This window comes from Crocodylus siamensis, chromosome 4 (assembly GCF_052110815.1).
Source record: "Crocodylus siamensis isolate JL-2025a chromosome 4, ASM5211081v1, whole genome shotgun sequence".
Taxonomy (NCBI): domain Eukaryota; kingdom Metazoa; phylum Chordata; order Crocodylia; family Crocodylidae; genus Crocodylus; species Crocodylus siamensis.
Genome location: NC_143398.1, coordinates 48,056,847 through 48,084,394, shown reverse-complemented (window position 1 = coordinate 48,084,394; position 27,548 = coordinate 48,056,847). Strand labels below are relative to the sequence as shown.

General features: G+C 44.1%; 1 protein-coding gene across 1 annotated transcript in view; it reads left to right on the top strand.

Annotated features, from left to right (window-relative positions):
• Positions 1–27,548, top strand: part of TES (testin LIM domain protein) — a 50,787-nt gene that overhangs the window by 11,719 nt on the left and 11,520 nt on the right. The window contains exon 2 of the mRNA XM_090042240.1: positions 13,387–13,472. Within this exon, the coding sequence (XP_089898366.1) occupies positions 13,387–13,472 (86 nt within the window). The remainder of the gene's footprint in view (positions 1–13,386; positions 13,473–27,548) is intronic.

The following is a 27,548-nucleotide window of genomic DNA, read 5'->3' as shown; positions in this document are numbered from 1 at the left end:
TCTGTGGTAGGGATGCCAAACTTATCTGGCCCCACAGGTTTGGTAAGAGTTGCTGGACTGGGACCATCCCCCTGTGCAGTGCCCATGGCACTGGGTCTAGCCTGAACACTGCATACTGCATGCCTCAGCCCCACAGCATGCAGGCTGGACCTGGTGCTGCAGGCCGCATGGGATAGAGATGGGCTCAGTCTGGACATGTAGCCCAGGCTGTGCCCTCCCCCCCTCCCCCCATCCCAAAGGCAGCCAACACCCAGCCTGCAGGCAGCATGTGCCCCCTGCCAACCCCTTGTGCACAGTAAGCTGTGAAGTCAGCACGTGCTGTGTGCAGTATATGGTGCTGGACAGGTCACCCTGCATGCTGGCTTCAGCATGGGGCACTGCATGCAGTGTGTGTCCTCCACCAGCCCAGCCCTGTGCACTCACTCTGGCCTGGCCTTATCCAGACCAGCCCCAAAGCCAGCACGCAGAGCTGGTCCAGCAAGCCACTGCATACAGCACATGCATCAGACTGCCCATCCTGTGTTGTTTTGCATGGTGCAGGTTCTCGATTCTAGCCTGTGCACTGGGTGCAGTGCATGGGGGGTCAGTCTAGCAACCCATAAACCTGATCATGTGACTCTGACATTCTCCCACCTCCCTCCTTCATGGTGGGCAGCAGGTACTGCTTACTTTCTTCTTCCCTCCCTACTCCTCTGTGGCAGGTGTGGCTTTCTAGAGGTAAGTTCTCTTCTTCTTTCCCTACCTCCCTTTTCTCTTCCCTCAGTCATTGGTGGCCACTCCCCTTTCCCTCCTCCCCACTCCCCAGCACCACTACCACCACCAGAGGGGATGCCCATGCCAGCAGCCAGGTTGCAAGCACCTACTGTGCCTTTCTAAAAGGTTGCCAACCCCTGTTATACTGTATGCAGTCTACTTTTTATGCTCATAAAGTCTAGGGACAGAAATTGCACACAGACCGATGTAAATGATCAGACACTTGTTCAAATACATAACACAACAGAAATTCGGTGCACATAAACCCATTTCAAAATGGCCAAAACTGATTTAAGATAAATCTGAATGGAAATAGTATTAGCCTTAACTGATTTTAGTTTAAATCGGTATATTGAACTTCTGTCCCAGATCCCACTCCAGATTCAAGTTAACTACAGTCCCCTAGCATCCCAGGATGCTCCTCCCCTGCAATTCCCCGCTCCCCCCCCACTCCCACGCACACACACGCTGGGCAGGCTAGCCTTGGCCCACACTGTCTGTTCCAGCTGAGCAGGAAGGCTAGCCTTGGTCCACGCTGTCTGCTCCAGCTCTAGCACCCCCAGCTTCTGACCTGGGCCACTGCAGGCTGCATTTCTGGATTCAAAAGTGAATGTTTGTTCACTTGCTTATCAGTTCAATCTATGCAGCTTAGGCTAACCTGCAAAGACTTAATTGATTCACCCTCAGGGTTTTTGACTGTTTGTATTTAGTCAAAGTGTGAAAAAACTAGAATAATTAACAATAATAGCGGTTTGTTTTGTGTGGCTCTTTAGTTTGTGTAAACTCCTTGAGCTTACAAAATAATAGTCTTAAAGATCTGAGCACTGTGTTTGGTACTAGTACAAATACAGTAAGTCTCAGCTTGCTTCCAGAGTTGTTTGATGAATGTTTTTGTATTGTGTGTTATGACAATGGCTTAATTCCTGTATCTGTTATGCTAGCTACATTCACATCTACACTATACTTGTCCATTCTGAATAAACACAACTGGTATTCTTTCCTTAACTATTTATTTCTAAAGACTAATAGTCATTAGATTTCTTTTTCTAATGCTATAGGAAAGACTTAATATTTACATTCTGATTTGCATGCAACATTCTCTAGCTACATATTGTATCACAAATTAATTGTTACATTTGGTACCTTATCTTATTCCTTTTATAGGCAACACCTTGATTTATGCTCTTTTCTGTACTGTTATGAACATCTTCACTAATGTTTTTCCTGGCATCTCTTGCTGTTTGCATTTTTTGGCCTCTCTTGCTGCTTGTATTAAATGAACTTTCTCCACAGCTGCTTTTAAGTCTTAATAGTGGTTGGCTTTTTTGTATGTGGTTGGCTTTTTTTAGCTTTCTTATCTGGCAGCAGATGCCGATTTTATTGTTCTTGCCTATTGTGAAAACAAGAACGGGAGATTCTTTTGACCTATTATTGTCACCGTAAGGCACTAATACCTTATTAATTTTGTATAATTCTCAGTTATACAAAATTATAATTATATTATACTAAACTGACAATCTGTATGTGTGCAAGAGACTCTTGGGTTGAGAGAACAAGAGAGCCAGAGGCATATCTTTTTACTTTCTTTTCCACATCTATTCATGTTGTTAGTTCATACTCTAATCAGATCTTCCATTTTCTATACAATGCCCCACAACAGCTGTACCAAAAAGATGCAATAAACTTCCTCACATGTTTTGAATGCTTTAGTAAGTACTCATCTAATATTTTTCTTTTAAAAGCAAGGTAGAAGAAACCTTCCAAATACAGGATGCTGAAGACTTTTTCCCACCATTCAGCATGAACTGTTGTTTCCCATTGATGTGACAACTTGTCACAAAGGTGCTGCAAGAATGGAAGATTCTGTTTTCATCAGATTAAGATCATGTTGATTAATGATATTTTAGTTTTCTTTCTGGGACTAGATGTCAGGTTTTAGGATTTTGTGGGGAAAGCGCAGGGGTTTCAAATGGCTCAAAGGTAGCTAGGCAAGTTGGAGCTCATGGATGGAGATTTTTCTACAGGAAGTGTGCCTCGAAGAGAGAAGCATTGCACTAGAAACTCCAGAAGTGACAACTTGGGTCATGGTGCCCTTGTTTTAATTCCTACTTCTTCTTTTCCTTTACATCTTGCTTGAGAGATGAGTTCTAAACACATAACCCTATGTGGATGTAATTTGTTGAGAGCAGGGTAGGGGAGCACTCTTCATGGTTACAAAATATCTTCTCATAGAATTCCAGCAGGAGCTCTTGTCAAATATAGTCATCCCTATTTTAAGATGCATCAATTGAACCAGAAATTTTGACTGCATGTTTAGATCATATTCATAAAACTTTTAGATTATTTGACCTCTTTTGTATCTAAAAATATTGTTTTATAACATTAACAAAATGAGAGCCCACATGGTAGTTAAGAAGGCACATACAGCAATAATGCCTATGTCCTTATCAATGAGCAATGCCTTGTCACAAGATAGAAGTAACTGTAAACAGGGGAGGGGAGGGCAATAGAAAACCCTTGATAGTTCAAGTTTCAGTATGCCAGTAATGTATGCCGAGGTAGGAGAGTAAGAATGTATCTGAGTTTTGGAAACTTAAATAGATGTGAATTCCAAACCTCAACTTCTTGGGCTTTTTGCACCTTTGTTAGTGATTTTAAGCCACAGACTGGTCATTGAGATATGACTTATATCATTTTAATGCAGGGTGTGTGGTATCTTTTTATAGTGAGACATCTGGACAAACACTAGGGAAAAGCATTTACTGTCAGCACTCTTAATTGTATCCCTCTGAAAATAAAGGACATCAGTTTCTAAGTTATAACACTACTAGAAAATACAAAAATCACTTAAGACAGGATCTCACAATGTGCTGGATTGATATTTTTCTTTAAATCAAACCTAGTATAAAAAGGGTCAGGGAACTAGGGGTATCGTTTATCTTAAGTTTCTGCTTAGCTCAAACATTTGTGCTCTAGTTATAAATCCATGATAATTCAGGTTTATGGTTAAAATGCAGTGTGTGCTATAGTATATCATCCTTATGAACAGACTATTAAATGCTTACATTTGGCCACTGTGGTTTTAGGGTAGCAGTAAACACTTGCCAAAGCTTTGTGATATAAAGATGTCAGTTCCTTTCCTGGCTGATTTTAAAGCATGGGGGGAGGGGTTTGTTTTTGGTTTTTTGTTGTGTTTTTTTTCAGGGGAGGAGGGGGTCACTTAGCTGTGACCAATTAAAATACTCTTACTCTTAAGGGGGTGTTAATCATTGTGCCTCTCTAGTCTTGAGGAGGCATTCCCTAGCTGCCTTGGAGTGTGCACCTGGGCCTGGCTGCAGCACTTACTTCTGTGATCTCTGAGGGTTCGTGTTCTTCCTGAAGGAAACCCCAAAACTCTCCTGCCATGACTAAGGTGTTTCTTCCAGTTGTGGGGTTCTTCTCTTTAGTGGTCCCCTGCGACTCAGTCATGCTCCCTAGCAGGAATTCTTGGGGCTCCACCTCCCCTACACCCCAGCCATGTGCTAGCCTTCAGGACAGCCATTTGATCTGCTGGGCTTGCCTTCTAATGTTGGCTCTTGCACCCTCTTCATTTGCTGGGCCCTTGATGCTTTTACCCAGTTACAAGGGTCTTCGGGATGCTAGGCTGTCTCCAATGTTCCTTTGTATCTCCCTTAACTGCACTACAGCCTGTAGCGCCCCTTATCTGCTCTCAACTCGAATGCTGCCCCAGGACCCTGACCTCCATCCAAGGTCCCTCTGGGCTATTAACTAAAGAACAAGCTAATAAAGAAAAGAAAAGGGGAGTAGGGCCTCAGTCTGTCCCCACTCACGATCCTGGCGTCTGTGGATCTCAGGGTCCCTTGACGCTGTCCTCATCTTTTAGGGGTTTGTGAACCCCTCCAAGGAGTCTCTCCTCAAACCCCTTGATGTCAGCTGGCACAGCCTGTGCCTGGTGTGGGGAGCACCTTTGCCGTCTGCTTCCAGCTGTGCCTCCCCAGTTGCTATTTTGCCTCTGGCTTTTATTTCTGCTGGGCTGCTTTCAGTAATGACGTCATCTGCCTGCACCACTTTTATTTATTCATGGAGCCGGCTGGTGAACTGCACAGGCATCTCATCCTGGCACGGCTCCTTTGTGTCTTCTGGCCATGTAACAGGTAAGTTTGCCCTGCCTTTGGGGCTTTCCTTGCAGGGTCAGGTTGTCTCCGCCGAGCCCCATTGTGGGGTGGGTCTCTTGTGCCCCTGCCTTCGTTCCCCTGGGACAGTCATGAAAGCAGCAAGAAACAAATTGTCTCAATCACTTTTAATATCTTCCATACCGTCTGTCTCTAAATCAGCATTGGGTATGTTTAAAACACCAGATGTTTTTGGAGAGCTCCACTTTTTTAACAGCAGTTGACATTCAGAAACCTTCCTCTGGCAGCATTTCAGTTGACCAATCTATCTAATTTATTCCATAATTCCATTTATGGGAAAATTGATTCCATCCTTTTTCAGACTCCCTCATTCTCTCCTTAGGCATATGTTCAGCACAGTTTGTTATTTCTGGATGCACTAACAGCAGACAAGTTTTTGGCAGAAGCAGCAGTGCCATAGGTCTACCACAAACCCTTGCTCCCCAGGGTTGAAGCATGCTCTAAGGGGAGGAGAGGGACTAATTAATGAAGAAAATGGAATAGTTAAGTTGAAGATTCTTCCAGTGCAACAACTGTGCCATGTTTGGTCAGCTGCTGAACTAGTCACAAACAACTAGTTCTGTGATCATCACCAGTCTGTAGTGCTGAAGACAGACTTGTATCGGTCTTGCAGGAATATTTCCTGGATAACATGCTCCCAACTTCAGAGTTCATGAATTAACAGCCAAGCTTAGAGAACATGCTTTTGATGGATCTTTAGCTATTTCGAAAGGTGTGAAAATAATGTTTAGTCTGCATTACACAGTTCTGTTTGATTTATGATCGTGAATTGTAATGAACCACAAAAGTATACACTAGAAAGCTTGTCCAGATGCCAGCTGTTCTTGCCACAAGCAATTGCCTCTGAATTTTGTTTGTTTGTTTTCAGGTGGACCACAACTCATAAGTGATAGACCTAACAGTGGTCCTTGTGGCACTTACTAATGCAATCCACAATGAGACATTGCAAGGACATATTATGGGGAGCTGATACTGTGACAAGAAAATTGGGTGGTGGGGAATGAACCTCCACAATGCTGTTCTCTACACCCTTTTGTTCTTTTTCTATTCCCCATCACCACAACGGCCACCATATTTTAAAAACCTGGGGCCAGGTATCTTCCCCCACCACTGGCAGGCCAAAGAGCATGATCAAATCTGTCCTGCTAATTAGTTAGCACAGTTCTTTGGTAGTTGTTCATTTGTAAGAGTGAAACAGATTCTGCTGTGGAAAAGCTGGCTGAAGAGCATGATTAGATGCTACAGCCAATAGTTAGGAACTGTAGGCTGGCCCATCTGGACATTGGTGAGCTCTTTTCTAGGCTTGAGAGAGCACCATGGATGGGTGGGACTTCATTGTCCTGCAGGTGTGAAATAATCAGCGATGGCTGCCAAGCTCGAAGGCACAGTTCCTACAACTTTTTTTGATAAAATTATCAATCCATGTAGATTCGAGACCAGATAGAGCCAGGATCTACTTGTGGCCTGCATCTGGCCCATAGAACCATTGCATGTGGATTTGGGGGGTGGGGGTTGATCATTTCAAGGGTGGGAAGGTTTTGATCTCTTTGGGTAGCAGGGGCTTTACTGGCATTGCAGGTGCTTAATGGGGAGCAGTGGTAGCCAGGTTCTAATGCCAGCCCCCTCAGACCCAAGCTGGGTCAATCAGCCTGCCACCAGAAAATGTTGCCAACCCTGAAACAGTCTTTGTGTTTGAGTTGGTATAGCTCTGCTGCCTAGGAAGCTATGCTTTAACAACGTACACTTAAGCAATTGTATAGCTTAATATTTTCAAATACTTATTTTACATTATAGTGTGTTAGAAAATGTTGACTAATACATTGCTTATTTACTAGGTAACTACATTTTTGCTAGTGACTTGCCAAGCAACTGCATTTAAGATGCTAACTGAAATATATTTAGGCAGGAACACCAGCATTATAAGACTTTATCTTTATTTAATGAAACAACCTTAAATGTCTTTGATGTAAAACTCCTACATAAATTTGAGAACTGCACCTTCTTTTGCATGAGACCTACAGGTTTCCCTTGCTTTATGTGAGTTCTGTATGTGCGAATTTGCTCTTATTCAGTAACTTTTTTTTTTAATACCAAAAATTCGTTATATGTGATGTAAATTTGCTCATATGCGAACAGTGTCATGGAAGCCTACAGTCAGCTACTTTGCAGTACATTGTGGGAGTAACACACACCAAAATAATGTTTCCTATGTGGATCTGTGCTCCTTGCTTGTTGTCTGTGACACGTGTTTCTGTAGGTGCCGTCCCCATTGTGATAGCACCCTGTGCTTGTGTTTACTATCTGCTGTTGGGGACTACCAAAATTGTCTTTGTAAAAGTGACAGAAATGGGTCTGGGGCTCAGTACAGGGGAGGTCTTGGAACATATCCCTATTTGTTACTTTATAAAATGGGTTCCCTTTATGCAAATTCAAGTTATGTGCGGTTTTCCAGGAATACATGTGCAGCATAAAGTGAGGGAAACCTAGAGCTGGGTGAACAATCATACCACTAATATAAAAAAAATAATAATATAATGGAGTCTATTGGGGTCCTAGGCCTTTGTACCAATGCCAGTTCCTTGCACACAGCCCCTGGATTTCCTCCTTCCTTATCCCCATAAATTTTGAGCCCTTTAGTCCATACATAGCACTTCATCCATCCTAGAGCCGGGATAAAGTCAGATCTAGAAAGAATCTCATTCCTTGTTAAGGTCTGTAGATTTTCTAGATAGCTTCTGTTTTGAACCACGTGAAACTATCAGTCTCGGAATCCCTTGGTTCCTTCCCTTCTGATAAGGTCAGTTGTCTAATCAACCTTTTTTGACAGTTGTGCCACAAATTAGTCAAGTACTGTCTCCAGCCTCCTCCCAGTGCCACTCCAGTCCCTTTCCCTTATCTGATCTACTCGTCAGCGTGCTGTTTCCTCTCTTGTGCTTCCTGAAAAGGCTGCCGTTTTGCCTCTACTCCCTCCTCTGTCTGCTGCTGCGTTGTCTGTCTCTTCCCAATTTATTGAGATAAACTTGGCCATTTAAGTGACTGGATCCCTTCAGCCTATGTTTAAAACAGGATGCTTAGTCACTGCATGAGAGTTCTGTTTTTTTCCAGTAATGGCTGAAAGTCAACGTGCATCTTCATGTGATGTGATTTAGCATTGGGTCCTATATTATTGATTTGTTTGGAGATTTCAACCTAACAGAATGGGTATTGGTTTGCTTTTTATTTAATTCCTGATGATTAGTTGACTGGTACAACTAATGTCTTGATTCTATAAAGAATTGTTTACTAAAGCTACTAACAGGCATTTACTTAGCAGGGGTTTTCAACCCTTTCTTGGTTGCTGAACCCCCGGCAGCCGGTCAAGGAGCAGGGTGTCCCCTGGCCGGTTGAGCGCTGGGGGGGGCAGAGAAGGAAAGGACAGGGAGGTCCCCTGCACACAGTGGCAAAACCAGAAGTGTCCCTGCTTCTCCACGCTGCTGCTGCATACCCCTTAGGGGCTTCCCAAGTACCCCCAGGGGTATGTGTACCCCTGGCTGACAACCCCTGACTTAGAGTATGGCACCTCCTGCCATTACACCTTGGTTTTTACAGGTCTCAGAATATGGGGGCCCCAGGATCAAGAAGCCTCTTCCCAATCCTGGGGTCGTCTCATACTGGGACTTTTTCTAACATCCCTGATGCATGGGGACCTCAGGGGAGAGGCTCCTTGAGTTCCCAAGCACTGGGGATGTCAGAATCACACGTGGCTTTTAAAGGTCCAAGGTGCAGCGAGTCCAAGATCAGTAAGACATTCCTGGATGTCAGGTTCTCTGTGCCCTTCTCTCTTTCTCTCCCACCTGCCTCCTGGGGGTTGGGCAGGAGTCCAGGATCCAAAGACTGGTTCTGCCCCACCAGCCCAATTGGATAGGGGAGATCTGTATCCCAGACCTTAGGGCTACCTCATACTGAATCCTGACACTCAGCTACATGTCAGGGTCTGCCACGTACTGGTCCCGACTGGCCACATGTTCAGTTTAAAGAGCAATACAAGTGAGCCCTGAAGTTATTCCACATTGTACATGGAACCATATTATAACTTTGTGGCTTGTTTACTGTATTAACATACCTTAATGAGACTTGTAAGCTGGACACATGTTCTATTTAAAGTTCAGTTAAACTGTTAATCTGCATTTTTATTGAAATCCTAAGAAAGGCCTCCTCTATACCCCATCCTTTTCCTATGTAACTCAGACTAGGGCCCCCGACTTGCATCACATTTAAAAGGTGCCTATCTCCCCCACCCAAACCCAGCAATCTTCAATCAGGATCATGCATTTTTCTAACTTGCACCATGCCTACAATATTAAAGCTATTTCTGCCAGCATAATGCATTTAAAAAAAAAATGTTAGCATACAGCTAACAAATGCTAGATCTCCAAAAATGTGTAAATAAGTATTGGGGACTGGGGCATGAGCAGTCTGGCTTAGTGGTTAGACATCTGAAGCACCAGTCCAGTCCAGGCTGGCTTCCTAGGAGCTAAGGCTATGGAGGGGTCTGCTACTGGCACTGCAAGCCATGGTGGAAATTGAGACAGACTGGGGTCAAGAGCTAAAGACAAGGTAAGCAGAAAGTTAATCAGGATCATGCACCAGAGCCAGAAGTCAAACTAGATTCAAGAGCAGAAAACTGGATGTGGGGATGTCAGGGGTCCTACCTGGAGTCAGAGCCAGGAGTCAAAACCAGAGAGAACCAGTAAAGAAATGCATGTAGGATCAAAAGCAAGAATTTACACCTTTTCCTAGACAAGGATACTGTGGGCTGGGACTAACTTTTAAGGGCTGGAGCAGGTGAGGCCTGTTGCCTGTAGCTTCGGGGGATTGGCAGCCCGGATAAGAAACACTCAGCTGGGCTGAGTGAGACAAAATTATTCATCTGCAGAACTGAATTCAGGTTAGCAGTTCCAACCAAAGACAACTGCCAGAGCAAGCTAGTATGCCAGCACCTAAACATCACTGCATCTTAGTTGGTCTGAAATGAGCAAAGAGATATTTGAAATCTTCATTTTTAGGAGAAGTAGGAAAGTAGCTCCAGAGTTCGGCAGGAGGATGTTTAGTTATGGGGCATTCAAACATGAAGTAGTAAGGTTCACTTTTTTTTTCTGGGGTGGAGAGGGCAGGCATGCAAGTGTCCAGGTTTGAGACCCCCTTCTATTAACATGGGCAATAAAGCCATAATGTAACAGGGGCCCCTGATCAGTGCAAGCCTTATGCATTTACACCACTTTCAGTGCCCTAACATCACTTCTGGTACAGAGGACAAAGTATATCCATTTATTTATTAAAGTTTATTGGGGTGACCACCAGGATCTGGGGGAATGTTTGTTCACCAGAGCGCCCCAGGGGATGATGAGGTCAAACGGTCATAAACTACTGCGAGATCGTTTCAGGCTGGACATTAGGAAGAATTTCTTTACTGTCCGAGCCCCCAAGGTCTGGAACAGCCTGCCATCAAAGGTGGTTCAAGCACCTACATTGAACACCTTCAAGAGCAAATTGGATGCTTATCTTGCTGGGATCCTATGACCCCAGCTGACTTCCTGCCCTTTGGGCGGGGGGCTGAACTCGATGATCTTCCAAGGTCCCTTCCAGCCCTAATGTCTATGAAATTCAAGGTGTAATGCTCCTTCTGGATGCATGGAAGAAATGTAAAGAGCACAGATGAAAAGTTTCAGGTTCAGAAGGTGACTGTTGGGATACTAGGAATGTCCTTTTCTGCACACTTAGTTTATCATGTATATTCTGTGCTGGAGGACTTGTATGCCAATTTTTTTTTAAATGAGCATTATACTAGACAGAGAAACAAGCCAGGTGCAGATGTATGATTTGTCATACTACAAAAGAGCAGCTCCTTTTAAAAACACATGTTGCAGCATAAGCTATAAAACAATAATTAATTGAAAACTGCTGGCTAAACTCAACTATAAAATGATTAAACAAAACTCTTACGTTACTGTTTGGGGCATAAGAATTACCATAGCAGAACTGACCAGTGATTACTGTAATCTGATACAGTGGTATATACCAGATGCTTCTCTGGAAGACGGTGTTTTTTGCTTCTCTGGAAGACTACGCTATGGCTGTTCAATTCCCCATATCAAATGTACGCCTGGTCAATTGTAGAACACTGTGTCCAAGTATAACAGTATCTTCCCTCTGTTATGCATTAATGTTTTTCTATTAAAGTGTGAGGTTTGATGGTCACTGTCATTATAACGACAAAACCTGGCTTTATAGGATTGTCTAAATCCTACTTGAATCTGAAATATTCTGTTGTGAATTGTCCTGATATGTCATTTATTTTTTGTATAATTTGTAAATGCACTCGTCCTAATAATTTCACTGAAACCACGTGGGTTATAAATATTTCTTAATTGCTTTTTACTGTACTATTTCTTACATTATCTCCTGTTTTTTTCCCTTATTTTAAACTACATAGCAATGAGCCCCTCTAATCTTTCCATGTATGAAATTCTCCATAATAGTTGTTCTCCACGAAGGTGCCATGAGATCTATTTAAGGTTATGTTAGCACTATGAGGTGTGCCAACATCTACACATGATTCACAAAATAAACACAGATATTTCAATTAGGAATTCAGATAGTGAAAAACATTCTGACTCGTGGGTTTTCTGAATTCTTTAGAACAGAAAATTGCTCCTTTTTGCTGTAGTCAAAAAAAAACAAAAAAACAAAAACAAAAAAGGAAGAGTAAAAGGAAAGGGCTGGCATTTTTCTGAGGGGTAACTTGAGTCTAACCAGGTTGAAAACCATTGTTCTATAACATTTATTCCTCCTTCCCTTCTGGATATATCTTTTTCTTGACTCTTAGAAAGAGGAGTTGGTTTTAGTGACGGTGAATGTTGTCACCTCTTTCATAGTAACTCTTCTGAATAGGAAGCCAAGCTTCTAATACTTCAGTGACAAAAGCTATCTAGTCAGTAATTTTATATTTATCTTTCTTTATTCCTGGCACATCTGTAAGCTCTGGAGGTTTTTTGCTCCCAGGTGCACCATTTGAATGTGTACCCAAAGCAAAACTCCAGAGCATATTGCTCCAGAGTTTATTCAGGCATAACACATGAAGCCCAGTCAGAGCAATACAAACTGGCAGGGGACCTCGGGGGTCACAGGACTGCTCCAGTGGAACTCCCCCTGCTGTGGAGTGGCTGACTGGGGCACAAGCTGCCTGCCAGCTAGCCCCACGTGGAAGCACCCTGTGCCCCAGGCAGCCAGGGCAGTGTCTGCACATGTGCTGCTCCACATTAAAAAACCTCTGCAGCAGGTTAGGGCTTATTTGTAAGTCCTATTCTGCTGCAGAAGTTTTTCATTAACTTCACACATGCTACTAAGGGTGCATGTGTAGGTGCTGAGATGTTTACTGTGCGGTAGGGCTATGCAAAGCTTCAGTTGCTGATTCAGTTCAGAGGAGATTTGTCATCCGAATCGAATCGGGAGACCAATTTTTTAAAAAAAAGGTCCAAATCAATCCAAAGCCTCCTAATGTATTTGGGGAGATTCAGACAGTCCCTGCTCGCCACTACAGGGAGCTGGACTCAGACTCCATGCTGGTAAGTACGGCGCAGGGGGAGGGGACCATGAGGGGACCTTCACCAGGCCCCATCCTCTGTCTACTCCCCCAGCCCCCTGAATGCCCCTGACCCCCATCTAGTCCCAGTGTCCCAATGCTTAAAAAAAAGCCCCGCACTCACTGGCTGCTACAGTAGCTGTTGGGGCCTCTGGGGGGCTTGTGGCAAACCCTGCCCCCCCATACAGCGAGGGGCAGTGGGGATCAGCCCCCTGCCTGGCAGGAGCTGGTGAGTGCAGGGCTCTTTTTGGTGCTGGGTGGGGCAGCCATTGACAGGGCTGGGAGAGTGGGCAGGAGATGGGGCCTGTTCAATTTGGAGATTCAGTAGTGGCTGAATCTCCAAATCGAATTTAGCAGAATCAGTTTGGGAAAGTGATTTGAATCACTGAATTGAATTGCTGTCCCCCGAATCAGCTGAATCCAAAGTGAATACTAGTCGCTTCACACAGACCTACTGCACAGTTAATTAGTCAACTGCACAGTAAATGTCTCATGTAAACATACTCCCTGAGTATTAAACATGCAGATTAACGCACGTTTGATTCGGTTCCTGCTTGTAGCTTGCATCATTTACTATAAATAACTTAAATTGCACACATCTACAGTCTAGAAATCTACTAAATAACACTTACGATTTCTTCTTACTTGTACTGATTGCATTCTTGATTCTGTGACTCAAATTTTACTGTTTTCAATTCATCCAGACTTTTATTTGTTGATTAGTGCCTTCAACATCAGATATTACAAGGGGAAAATGATGGTGATGTAACATGTAAATTTTATAGACTGGATAATAACTTTCTTTTTACTTTTAAACAGATGGGCTTAGGCCATGAACAAGGATTTGGTGCTCCATGCTTGAAATGCAAGGATAAATGTGAAGGATTTGAACTACACTTCTGGAGGTAAGGACTGCTAACCTAACCTTAAAATCTGAGAATAGTCCCAGACCCTTAAGACTATCCACTTTATTTTAAAAATTAAATATTGGGGGGGTGTTGGTTGTAAATTTTAAGTATGTGTCTTTCAGGATCAGGGCTAAGCTTATAGGCCACAATTATGTAGTAATTTTATGTATACTCCTTCCCCCAACTTCCTTAAGTACAAAATGAAGCTTTTCCCCAGTCAGCATGGGGGGAAGCCCCTCATCTTATAATTTCATACAAGAAAAACTCATTAAATACATTGTTTATCAGTAAACTGTTGCCAAAAGCAGCATGTGCTTAGTAATAGAAACCAAATATGAAATTGATTAAACACACTGGATAAAATGCATACTGAGCATCACTATAAAACACGTGGTCCATACGAGGTAAACATACTGATGGGAACCTACCACAAGGATAGCTTAATGCAGCTTATCTGAATAAAATAAATACTAGTGCCCATTTGCAGGCAGCCCCCCTTGGTGCTAACTCTTTTTCAAGTTGTTGTGAGCTGCTGCTACGTTGAATATGTTTGGACTTCCTCTTCATTTACACAGTTGAGCTCTCTTTCCCATTTCCAATAATTCCTATTTCATCCTAGCCTTAAATGTCTGGCAGACATCATCAAACAGGGCTCTTGACAGTTCATCCAGAATCCCTCTGCCTCTTGTATATGATTAGTATGGCCCCGCCCTCTGCAAGGTGGAGCTGGACCAGGTTGCCCTGAGTCGCATCTCATATGAACTTTTGGAGGATCCCAGGACTCCTGACAAGAGCACCTAGTTCTCTCTCTCTTTCTCTCTCTCGTTATCATATGGATCCTTTGGGGGACTAGCTGAAGAACACACATGCTGAGCTGTGTGGTCACCATGGCTTGAAACACTGATTCTGTTGGGGCCCAGAATTTTGTATAGTAAATCATGAGCCTTTTGTTTTGGTCTAATAGCTTGTATAATTTTGTATTTATATAAAATGCTGCTTAAAAATTGTGTTTTATGAAGTACCTCTGCTAAAACTTGCAGGGGTTTCCCAGAGGAACAGCGTCTTAATTCTGCATGAACTAAGTCTATGGGTACCTGTAATAATTTGACCGGTTTCTAGGGGTGTTATGAGTGCTGGACCTTACTACAGCAGAGAGGGAAGCAAGGGGTAGGGGGAGAGATCATTTTTGGTTTAAATGAAAACAAAGAAATAAAGTTCGAACCTGGCACAACAGTAAACCTCAGTGTTCTTTTGCTATCAGATTCCCTTTGTTGTCTCCTTGTACAAGGGTTAGATTGTAAGACCTGTACAAGCCACAGCAATCTAGTATTTGTATTATGCTAGAACATAATGTCAGGGTCTGTTGTACTAAGTTTTCTGTAGATAGAGGCAACCCCTGCTTAACGCTGTTCCAGTTAGCGCTCTTTCGCTATAACACTCATTTGAAATGGATACCTGATTTCACTTTTAGCACTCAGCGAGTTCCATTATAACACTCATGGTTGCCATCTTGGGTCATCAAATACTTCCGGTTTCACTTAACGCTCGTTTCACCTAACGCTCAGTTTTTCAGGAATAAATTAAGAGTGCTAAGCGGGGGTTGCCTGTACACAGCAGTCTCCTGAACACCTTATAAGCAAGGTGTAAAAGAGTAAACAACAGGTGGATTAGAAACTACTGTAGATTGCCATCAGCTGAGTGGCAGAGCTGCCATCGGTCCTGGCTCTGCTCGCCTGTAGCTCCCTCATCAACTTTGTTCACTTCATAGATTTCATAGACATTAGGGCTTGAAGGGACCTCGGGAGATCATCGAGTCCAGCCCCCTGCCCAAAGGGCAGGAAGTCAGCTGAGATCATAGGATCCCAGCAAGATAAGCATCCAGTTTACTCTTGAAGGTGTTCAATGTAGGTGCTTGAACCACCTCCGCTGGCAGACTGTTCCAGACCTTGGGGGCTCGGACAGTAAAGAAATTCTTCCTTATGTCCAGCCTGAAATGGTCTTGCAGGAGTTTGTGACCGTTCCACCTCGTCATCCCTTGGGGCGCTCTGGTGAACAAACGTTCCCCCAGATCCTGGTGGTCACCCCTGATAAACTTATAGGTGGCCATCAGATCACCCCTGAGCCTGCGCTTTTCCAGGCTAAAGAGCCTCATGACTCTCAGCCTGTCGTCATAACATCTGTTTTCCTGACCTCTGATCATGCACGTGGCTCTCCTCTGGACTCTCTCAAGCTTCTCCACATCCTTTTTGAATTGCGGAGCCCAAAACTGGACGCAGTACTCCAGCTCCGGCCTCACCAAGGCCGAGTACAAGGGGAGAATGACGTCCCGGGATTTGCTCGAGAAGCATCTATGGATGCAAGCCAGCGTTTCGGTCACTTTACTAGCCGCAGCATCGCATTGGAGGCTCATGTTCATCTTGTGGTCAATGATGACCCCCAAGTCTCTTTCTTCTGTAGTGCTATCCAACGTAGCACTGCCGAGCCTATAAGGATGCTGCAGGTTTTTCCTCCCAAGGTGGGGAACCTTGCATTTTTCGGTGTTAAACACCATCAGGTTCTCATCTGCCCATTTGCTGAGCTTGTCCAGGTCAGCCTGGATCACCCGCCTATCTTGTGGCATGGATGCTTTGCCCCAAAGTTTGGTGTCATCGGCAAACTTGGCCAGTCCACTCCTGACTCCAATGTCCACATCATTAATGAACATGTTGAACAGGATGGGTCCCAGGACAGAGCCTTGAGGGACCCCACTGTTCACAGGGCACCACGATGAGTGACTGCCATCGATTACAACCCTCCGGGTCCGACCACGGAGCAGTTTCCCAGCCAGCGGATCGTGGTGGAGCCAAGGCCACAACCGGGCAGTTTGGCCAAGAGGTGATCATGGGATACCAGATCAAAGGCTTTTTTGAAGTCAAGATATATGACATCAATCTCTTCTCCCTTGTCCAGGTGATAGGTCACCTGGTCATAGAAGAAAAAGAGATTGGTCAAACAAGACCTACCCGCAACAAACCCGTGCTGGCTATCCCTTAGAATGTTAGCCTGGGCCAGTCCCTCAAGGATGGCCTCCTTAATAAACTTTTCTAAGATCTTCCCCAGGATAGAAGTCAGGCTAATGGGCCTGTAGTTAGCCGGATCCACTCTCCTCCCTTTCTTGAAGATCGGCACCACATTGGCCTTCTTCCAGTCTTTGGGCACTATACCAGAGTGCCAGGAGTTTTCAAAGATCCGTGCCAGGGGCTGGGCTATGACGCTTGCCAGCTCTTTGAGTACCCTGGGGTGCAGATTGTCAGGGCCGGCTGACTTGAAGGTATCCAGCTTCTCAATGTGTTCCTTCATGAGGTCAGCATTTATGGAGGGTAGGGGATCCCCATCACCCAGATCTCCCTGTCCCATAGCAGGCATGGGCATCCCATGGGACTGATGAAAGACTGACGCAAAGTACCTATTTAATAGGTTGGCTTTTTCCTGGCCGTCAGTTGTCAGTTGCCCCATCTGGTTTAGCAGGGATCCAACATTGCCCTTGCTTTTCCTCCGGCTCCCCACATATCTGAAAAAGGACTTTTTGTTGTCCTTGATGCTTGAAGCTAGTTGGAGTTCAGCTGCAGCCTGGGCTTTCCTGGTTTGCTCCCTGTAGGACTGGACCAGCGCAGAATAATCCTCCTTGGAGGTGAATCCCGTCCTCCATCCTTTGTAGGCTTTCTTTTAAGCCACAGGAGGTCCACTAGGTCCCTGGAGAGCCAGGGGGGCTGCTGTGCCTTCTTGCTGCCTTTCCTCCGTGTTGGAATAGATTTAGCTTGTGCATTGAGGATCGCTTCCTTGAGAAGCAACCACTCTTCTTGAACTCCCATCTCCCTGGGGTCATGGTCCCTGAGGGCCTGACCGACAAGCCTCTTGAGCTTGTCAAAGTCGGCTTTTCTGAAGTCAAGGACTTCTGTGTTGCTGACTGACTTGCCAGCTTTACGGCGGATGGTGAAGATGATCAGCTCGTGGTTGCTGTCACCTAGCTTCTCATCGATCACTAGGTGGCTGATTAGGTCGTCCTCCGTAGCCAGTACCAGGTCGAGCAGCGCTTTGCTTCTCGTTGGCCCATAGACTTCTTGAGTCAGGTAGAGGTCATCCACGCACTAGAGAAAGCTTCGCGACCGCTCAGATTTTGCTGAGTGATCTTCCCAGGAGATGTCCAGGTAATTGAAGTCACCCATGACAACCAAGGTCCTGGAGCAAGCGGCCTCAGTCAGTTCCCGGGCGAACTCCTGGTCAAGCTCAGGACTTTGAGTGGGAGGTCTGTAGTAGACTCCCACCGTTGTGTCCCCTGTGCCGTTTTTCCCACAAATTTTTACCCAGAGGGTCTCTAGCTGTCCATGCCGGTCGCCAACATCAGCTTGCAGGGACATGTAGCTTTCCTTCACATAGAGAGCTACACCCCCGCCCCTTTTGTCAACACGATCCCTCCTGTACAGGGTATAGTCCTCTATACCCGTGGTCCAGTCATGGGTGGAGTCCCACCAGGTCTCCGTTATCCCAATGATGTCATAATTCTTTGCACTGAGCAGAAGGATGAGCTCCTCCTGCTTGTTGCCCAGGCTCCTGGCATTAGTGTACAGGCAGGCAAGTGTGCCCTTAGGGGCTCTTGCCTTGCCCACAGATTGTGCCAGGGCTGGAGCAGGGGTGGGCTCCCTTAAGTGCCTTGGTCTGCTGGCTTTGCAAGGGTTGCTCAGCGGGCCAGCAGTGGCAGTAGTCCCCCCATCCCCCAGCAGGCTTAGTTTAAAGCCCGGTGGAGCAGGTCAGCCAGCCTGGCTGAGAAGAGCCTCCTCCCCCGGGGAGAGAGGTGGAGGCCATCTCTTCCCAGCAGCTCGCTGCCTCTCTCGCCAAAGAGCGGGCTGTGCTCATGGAAGCCAAAGCCTTCCCGATGACACCGGCTCTGCAGTCTTTGGTTCACTGCATGGATCCTCCTCTCCCTCCTCAGTCCATAGCCCGAGACTGGGAGGATCGACGAAAACACCACCTGAGCTGCCAGACCCCTAAGCCCCACTCCCAACTCCCTGTAGCGCCTCATGACCTGGCTGGGGGTGCTCCAAGCAGTGTCTTTGGTGCCCACGTGAATAAGGAGCATGGGGTAGTGGTCTGTGGGCCGGAGGAGCTGCAGGATCCTCTCCGCAATGTCTCGGACAATGTCTCATCAATGTCTTCTTCTGTTCTCAGTCCCCTGGGGTTTCTGGGAGTTGCAGTCCAAACTATAGTCAGCACAGTTCATCACTCATCACACACTCCATCAGCCATCACTTTCTTGCATTCCCTTTCTATAAATTTTGATTGTTAGTGTTGGAAATATTTTTTTTCATCTGTCTGTGTGAGAGGTGAAATCAACATTTACTGATTTTAGTCTTCTATTTTATGAGGCACTAGAAACAACATGGTGGGGGGAAAGCACACAAACATGCTGGCCAATTTAAAAAAAAAATCCCTCAAGATTGTCACTTTTGGAATGAAAGTAAGAATCCATTTTTTATGTAAGAGATGATCATTTGGGTCTGGATAGGCCATTAAGACTCTTAGAAGGCAGGTAGTCTATAATGTCTAGCGCTGTATAAATGGAAGGGGTGTCCTTTGTTCTGATATAGAAAATGAAGACCTATGTGACACAGAGACATCTGAATCTGTTCTTCTAGCCATACTAGCTGGAAATAAAACCTTGTAATTTAAATGGCAATCAGTTTGTCACACAAATGAACAAAACCTTACCTTTGAATTTACTGATCAGCCTAATTGTATATTCATTTATTAGGTGGGCCTTAGCGGAAGGGTGGAGATAGTAGTTAAAAAATTCTGCTGCTGTGCCTGGAAGTCATGAAGTAGATCTCTAAACCTAATCATTCTGCATGCTTGTCTGCTGTGTGTGTACTTACTCTGTTTGACACAAGTCTAGCAATGCCATCTACTGGATGGAACTGAATCTACTTTTCAATGAATCGAGTTTGTCTTGCCCTTTTACTGTCCGACCTGAAAAGACTGATGCACTTCGAAGATGCAATGGGTATTCTCCTGCATTTGGGTTCAGAGATCTCAGAATTTCTATCTAGAGAACAAGACTGAAAGCATCTGGTGCCTTATGAAACGCACATTAGCTAGCTGGTGCCAGGCACTTGCTCTGTGTTGTTTTGAAGTCCAAGGCTAGAAAATATAATTATCTCTCTTTGTCCAAGCTTCAAGATGGTTTAGAAGGTGGAAACAAAAGGTGTTATATTCTGCAGCAGCAGAAGCACTACAAATTATAAACAGTAATAGAAATACAACTGAGAATGTGAACCAGGCTGGGACAAGGACTGGAGGGGAGGAAAAACTATGTCTCTGTACTTGACATATGTACTTGGTCTTTGTTGATAGCTACAAGTAGTGTGGAGTTCAATCATAATGCAATAATTATGAAACTTTACAACTGTCCTCACTGCTGGCTTCCCCCTCTCCCCAGTCAGTCCTATAAAAAGGTCAGGCTAATGCCCTCTGTCTTCTGCCCACTGCAGAACTGATGAAGCTGGGGTGGAAGCTAAGGGCATGCTTACAGGATGATTTACATTGTCAGATCCTGCTCAGATGAGGAATAAACAATTTACACCCTTTGTTCAGGCAGTCTCCCAAGAATTTTAAGTTTGTGACAACTATAACAAATAAGTAAATTAATTGAGAATAAGGTTCCATATAGTCTTATTAAAATAAAGCAAGAAATGAACTGACTGAAGCAATGGTATCCAATAAGGAGCCCACGAGGGATTAAACTGTGACATTTTGGGTTTTGTGTGATGGCTGCATTGGCACAGGTCTGGAAGTGAGGGGATGAGTGCTGCTGCTACTCAATTTGGGGTCTTTGATCACTACTTGCAAGTCAGACTGGCAAAGGAAAAGCGGGCCAGTGGCAGTGGCATTCACCCCTTCAGTTCTTTTGTCAGCTACTCCAGCTGCTGCTCTGCCACCAGAGATGGGTTGTCTGGCATGCAAAAAGCCCCACATTTTGGTTCCAGTCTGCAGGGCCAAATAAGTGGGGCAGCCTGGTGTGAAGTATGGTTCCTGCACTCCACATTAGCAGAGCTAATACACTGCAGTACAAGTTCTTACAGACAGCAAAACTTCCCTATAGAATTTTGCAGGGAAAAAGAAATTTGTGCACTAACCAGCCTTTCCTTCTGGTAATGTGCTATAATATGATTGCATACTTTTCCACTAGATGGAAGCGTAAGCTCTGAAGTCACAAATGAAAGCACCATGGACTGTCCTGATACATCTCTTTAAAATGCAATTTGAAGAATTTGTAATGCAATGTGAATGTCACAAGTTACTAGTTACTTCTCTTCTGGCTGCTAAAGTCATGGAAAGCACTATTGGAAACCAGTATTTTGAAAATAGGAGTGAGATGCTTGCAGTCTTGATCTTCTGAACTTGAAGCAGGCCAAAGTGGGAAATAAGAATCATCTCTGCACTGATGTACACTGCAAATAATAATTGTATCTGAAGTCCATGGTACAGTTTGATAGCATTAAAATTACATAACTATATGCCACTTTAGTATTGCTATATTGTAACTGTATAATAAGTTACCTTAAGATCAGAGCCAAATTTCTGGTAGCCTCTGAGGTAGGCACGAAAGTGAAGTGCTAAAGAGCTTTTTGAACCTTTTAGCATGTTGCGTGTTAAGTGTAGATAGGAGAGGAAGCTCTAGTTAATAGAAAAACAAGCAATAAGAGATTTCATAAATGACATCTTTCTGCATCTAAATGTTATCTAAATGACACCTTCCAGGGACCTCTAAAACCTGGTTTGCAGTCATGCCCTCCACTCCTCCTCCACCCGCTCCAACTCCCACTACTGCTTTGCTCCACGGTATGGAATGGAGTGGATAAAAGAAGAAAATGAAGAGGTCACGTCACCCACTAAGCCATTTCCCACCACTTGAAGATGGGGGGAGAAGGAGTCCTAAATGAATCTCAAGACTTAGCCTAAAAAATTGATATGCTATAACATGTTAATGGGTTGGTGGGAAAGTAACTCATAAAAAGCATTTAACACTAACCAACTGTTATGGAATCACCAATTTTTAATGGAAATCCTGTGGCTGCCACTAGTTCTGTGTAGTCTTGGGTAAGTCACTTAAACCTCTGTGTTCTAGTACAGTACAACACTGACCTCACAGACATGTTGTACCCTGTTTGTAAGGTGTAACATACTGTAAATAATAGTCTGCTTACATATACAAGGTTATCTAGGAACTTGAAGACCTCCACTCTCAGCAAATGCTTGATAGGGGAACAGTTCGTAGAATGGAATAAAACCTAAAAGTTGTTCTTTCCTGACATTTGTTCTTTTTTGCTTGAACAGTGAGCAGGGTATCAAAAGTGAGTCAGGTCCTTGGTGAAATCAGAAGATAACAATATTGAAAGTGGAAGAGGTGGGGGAGATAGCATGCAAAAAATTCTGTCCTTGAGCAGGTGGACAAAAAACAGGCAATATTTTAACAGTTGGATATGGAAAAACTGTGAGATTGTAAAAGGGAAACAGTAGTGTCAACCCCACTGTTAAGTGTCTTGGACAAAGGCCACCTTGTGTTCCACGAGCCTCAGAATCTGTCAGCAGCAGATTAGGAGTGTGCATGTAAACTCCTAGCAGTATTCGCAACTCACAAAAAAAGGCCATGTGAAAAATGCCATTTCTTCAGATTCTTGATTGCATTTTAAAAATACAAGTCAGTTTGCTGCCTAACTGCACAAAACGGCTGACTATTGTGACTGCTGAATCAGTTCATCTTTTAAAATATGACAGTTTCTAGTAATAGAAAGTAACATAAAGGAACTAAAAATGAGCCTTTCTAATTTGTTAAAACGTACATGCAGTAAATGAAACGGAAGACACAGGGAAAGTATGAAACACAAGCAACACAGAAGTCCTTGACTTCAGAAAAGCCGACTTTGACAAGCTCAAGAGGCTTGTTGGTCAGGCCCTCAGGGACCATGACCCCAGGGAGATGGGAGTTCAAGAAGAGTGGTTGCTTCTCAAGGAAGCGATCCTCAATGCACAAGCTAAATCTATTCCAACACAGAGGAAAGGCAGCAAGAAGGCACAGCAGCCCCCCTGGCTCTCCAGGGACCTAGCGGACCTCCTGCGGCTAAAAAAGAAAGCCTACAAAGGATGGAGGACGGGATTCACCTCCAAGGAGGATTATTCTGCGCTGGTCCGGTCCTGCAGGGAGCAAACCAGGAAAGCCAAGGCTGCAACTGAACTCCAACTAGCTTCAAGCATCAAGGACAACAAAAAGTCCTTTTTCAGATATGTGGGGAGCTGGAGGAAAAGCAAGGGCAATGTTGGATCCCTGCTAAACCAGATGGGGCAACTGACAACTGACGGCCAGGAAAAAGCCAACCTATTAAATAGGTACTTTGCGTCAGTCTTTCATCAGTCCCATGGGACGCCTATGCCTGCTATGGGACAGGGAGATCCGGGTGATGGGGATCCCCTACCCTCCATAAATGCTGACCTCGTGAAGGAACATCTTGAGAAGCTGGATACCTTCAAGTCAGCCGGCCCTGACAATCTGCACCCCAGGGTACTCAAGGAGCTGGCGAGCGTCATAGCCCAGCCCCTGGCACGGATCTTTGAAAACTCCTGGCACTCTGGTGTAGTGCCCGAAGACTGGAAGAAGGCCAATGTGGTGCCGATCTTCAAGAAAGGGAGGAGAGTGGATCCGGCTAACTACAGGCCCATTAGCCTGACTTCTATCCTGGGGAAGATCTTAGAAAAGTTTATTAAGAAGGCCATCCTTGAGGGACTGGCCCAAGCTGACATCCTAAGGGATAGCCAGCACGGGTTTGTTGCGGGTAGGTCTTGTTTGACCAATCTCATTTCCTTCTATGACCAGGTGACCTATCACCTAGACAAGGGAAAAGAGATTGATGTCATATGTCTTGACTTCAAAAAAGCTTTTGATCTGGTATCCCATGATCACCTCTGGCAAAACTGGCCAGTTGTGGCCTTGGCTCCACCACGATCCGCTGGCTGGGAAACTGCTCCGTGGTCGGACCCAGAGGGTTGTGACCACCAGGATCTGGGGGAACGTTTGTTCACCAGAGCGCCCCAAGGGATGACGAGGTCGAATGGTCACAAACTCCTGCAAGACCGTTTCAGGCTGGACACAAGGAAGAATTTCTTTACTGTCCGAGCCCCCAAGGTCTGGAACAGTCTGCCAGCAGAGGTGGTTCAAGCACCTACATTGAACACCTTCAAGAGTAAATTGGATGCTTATCTTGCTGGGATCCTATGACCCCAGCTGACTTCCTGCCCTTTGGGCAGGGGGCTGGACTCAATGATCTCCCGAGGTCCCTTCCAGCCCTAATGTTTATGAAATCTATGAAAATCCAAAGAATATACCAAAGCTTATGGAAAGCACATTCTCAAATACAATGTAAATAAAAATCTGTTGCTGGCCATATAAGGTGGCTTATGGAAGTTGTCAGACACAGTAAGCCTGGTGAGAAATCATCCAACAAAGCCTCTTAAGGAATTTTGATGGATAATATTGATGTTTGTTTGTTTGTTTGTTTGTTTCTAAGCGTTAATTTTGATTTTTATCAATTTTTAAATTTTCAGGATTTCATGTAATTAGGGGCATGAGGGACAGACAATAACAAATGTAACTGCTGTAGGGTTGCTGCCCCTGAGTGGTAAAGCTGCCATTAGTCCCAGCCACACTGAGGAACTACATGGTGACTTGAGAGTGACATCTTTATACATCTCTGGTATTTATAAGTGTTTAGGTTCTCTTACAGCACAGACTGGCATCAGCTGCAAAGATAAAGCAGCAATATATTAATTGGACTTGAATGCCAATAACAACCTGGTGGTTTGTTTTGCACCGCACATTAAGACCACAGGAGCTGTCGGTAGCCAAGGCTAACTTAAAAGTATATGATGGTATGATTTCAGTACTTGCTGGATAGCATAAATAATAAGCAAAATACATTGCCTAAAACTTTTTGAGCAATAAAAGCAACAGTAAGACAAATTGCAAGGAAAACCATACATAAGCCAAAAACACTAACCTTTGGATACATTATTCCTATTGTAACCACACAAACTAAATAAAAAGGCATTTAATTAATTTACTGTGGCACTTCTGTATCAAACCTGCTAAAATAACTTCAGTTTTGAAGGAGCAGGCTGTCTTTCAGCTATATTGCCACTGGAAATAGATAAAGCAATTCAACTTGTCCAGTGCCTGCTCGTAGAGTGTCTATAGAAACTATAAGGGGATTAATAAAGCAAATAAGGGAAAAAAGTATCCTTGCCAAAGGCATGGCAATCAAATTGTATGAACTGCATGGTAGCCATTGAAGAAACCAGGCAAGTTGTGTTTGTATAGTCACAAGCAATATAAATGGAGTACTGGAAAAGCTCAGTATTGCATAACAGCAGTGGATGATATATTTTTCTGACATGGCAAAAACAAAAATATTTTTAGTACTTGATTCTAAAGAGTATACCAACAGGTACTGTGAAATAAGGAAATCAAGTACTTCACCAAATTCTGGACACCCACAGCTAGAGAGAGTTGGTTGAATACTGTTTGGTATCATCTCTGAAGCAAAGTATCCATAAAAGGAGAAAGACTTACCGACAGAACTTGCAGGTACCAGCATGATACAGTCTGTCATTCTGCTTTACAGGCAGAAAGATGACATGGTAAAAATGGGGACAAAATCTCCCTTGCCTATTAACTAGATTCATTTCTCTGGCTCCAAATTAAAACAAGCTGAAATTGCAATCGATTACAGTGTTATATGCAGGCTGCTGCTTGTCCTGCAGAGGGCTACAAGTCAACCTAAAAAGGTAAAAACATGATAATAAATACCTACATTAAAGTGTATTAAGACTTGTAAATTGAAAATTATTTAACGCATCTTGGGCAGTAGTATAAGATAGGGCATCTGGGGCAGGAGCCCCAGGTGTTGACATAGGAGGGATAGGGAGTAGCAGCTCCTGCTTCAGCTGCACAACTGTGCCAATGACACAGGGCAGCCAGAAGTTGCTGTCACCTCCACACACTGCAGCTGCTGGTCTTCGGAATGGAAGTGACGACTACTAGACAAAGCTGCAGTATGGACATGGTTACCACAGCATGATGCAGTCATCAAGGATCTGGTGACCAATCAATCCATCTAAAATAATTATGGGAACTAAGAGAGCAGCCATGCCATGTGCTATACCAGTGAGATGAGATTTGGACCATTACTCATGCAATTAGTAAATGTGATGTCAAGGTTGTAATCACCAGTGGAATGAAGATGTGCCCAAAATGAAAAAAGATATCCTGTGACAACTGTCACATGGGTAAAGGTCACCCATTTTATTCAAGAGCTGAAGCTGTTCAAATAGAAAATGACCATAACCCGCTAAAGTACCTTTTTTACAAAGCGACTTCTAGTAGCCCCTGAAACTAGAAAGCTAAAATTCCAATGTACAGCACAAAAAAGGGACTTAATTTACCTGATTCCTCTTTAAAACAGGTTTGCAGTATTGAAAGAAGGTAACTAAAAAAAGAATGAGATGTTTAACCTAATAGTCAGTGCTTTTCATTTCTTTCCCGCATATCTAACTCAGATATGGACTAATTTTATGTTGGGGCTTTAAAGAAATAAGGGAGCAAACCATATCTTTATTTGAAAATGCTCATGCTTGTCATTCACATTGGCTAGAGATGCTACAGGAGAAGTGAGGCCTGCCTTTCAAGTCTGCATGAAAAAACAATAAAAAGATAGTTGAATCGGTGTCTTGAAGCATAGTGTAGTGGCTGCAATGGCCTCATTGACATAGCTCTGGAACCATGGGGTATTTAAATAGCTGGTATATCAAAGTGCTCTGGAGTAGAAGCCTGTATCTGAAAAGCCAGGACCACCATGTACTGACCCAGCAAAAGCAAGGATAGCCAGGCTTGGTGACCAGTTGTGATATGTGGTAAGGAGGAAGCGCCAAGATTTTTGGGTGGGTGCTGAGTAGCAATGGACTTTTTCATTAACCCTCCCCACCCTGAAATTGCCTCACTGTTAGTAATTAATGTTCATATTTCTGTTAAGTAGGTAAACTAGCAGACACTTCCATAGAACCATAAGCAACTAGACTTCGAAGCATTTTCAACAGGCCTAATATTCCAGTTTAAAGAACCTCTTGCAGAGTTCCTCATCATAAGTCTGTGCAGTTTACCTGGGAAGTGAGGTCAGTTGCATTGAATGACCACCATATTGCTGTCTTAATCTGAATTGAAAGTTAAATGCTGAGAGAGAGAGAGCAAGAGGAAAGAGAAAAGTATATGGTTAGCTGTTTATTGATAAACACGTACTCCCACAGGAAGTCTAATAGCTGCTCAGGACAGTATTTAATGTCAAGACCAGAAGTGTAGCAATCGTAGCTCTGCTCCTGGGTCAGTGCCATGCCCATCACAACTGTGTGATCAGCCAGTGCTGCAGTCAGCTATTGTGCATCCTCCCACAAAGGTAGTGCCTAGGGCTGCTTCCTCAGTCGCATCCCAGCCCTCAGTTATGCTACTGAGACACACACACTTTGGTACATACAGTAGTAGCATTACTATGGTCAGTGGTATTAAAAGGAGTAAAGGATTAAAAAATTAGAATTAAAAAAAATAAAAAGTTTATGCGAAGGTCACAAGTGTGCTATGACTGACAAGACTTCTAGAACTGCAAAGGAAAGACAGGTCGTTTCCTAAGAGCAAACCTTTCACTTGGAAATAAGCTACACGTGTTGGTCATAAACGCTGTTTACAGACTGAAGAAAAAGAAAAAGGCATTTTAAACTCTGTATACCCTTGCGCTGAGCCAAGCACGTGCCCAGAAGAGGCACTGGGTTAAGTTGGACCCAGCTCATCCAACATTTGTATAGCTCTGGTGCTTAGTGGAGCTTTTTCTGTACTTTTATCTAATAGCTGATTGAATCCACTTTAGATAAAGTGCACCAAAAAGCCTTGCTGAAGCACCAGGTCTAAACAGATGCTGCGGAGCTGGATTGAACTAACCCACT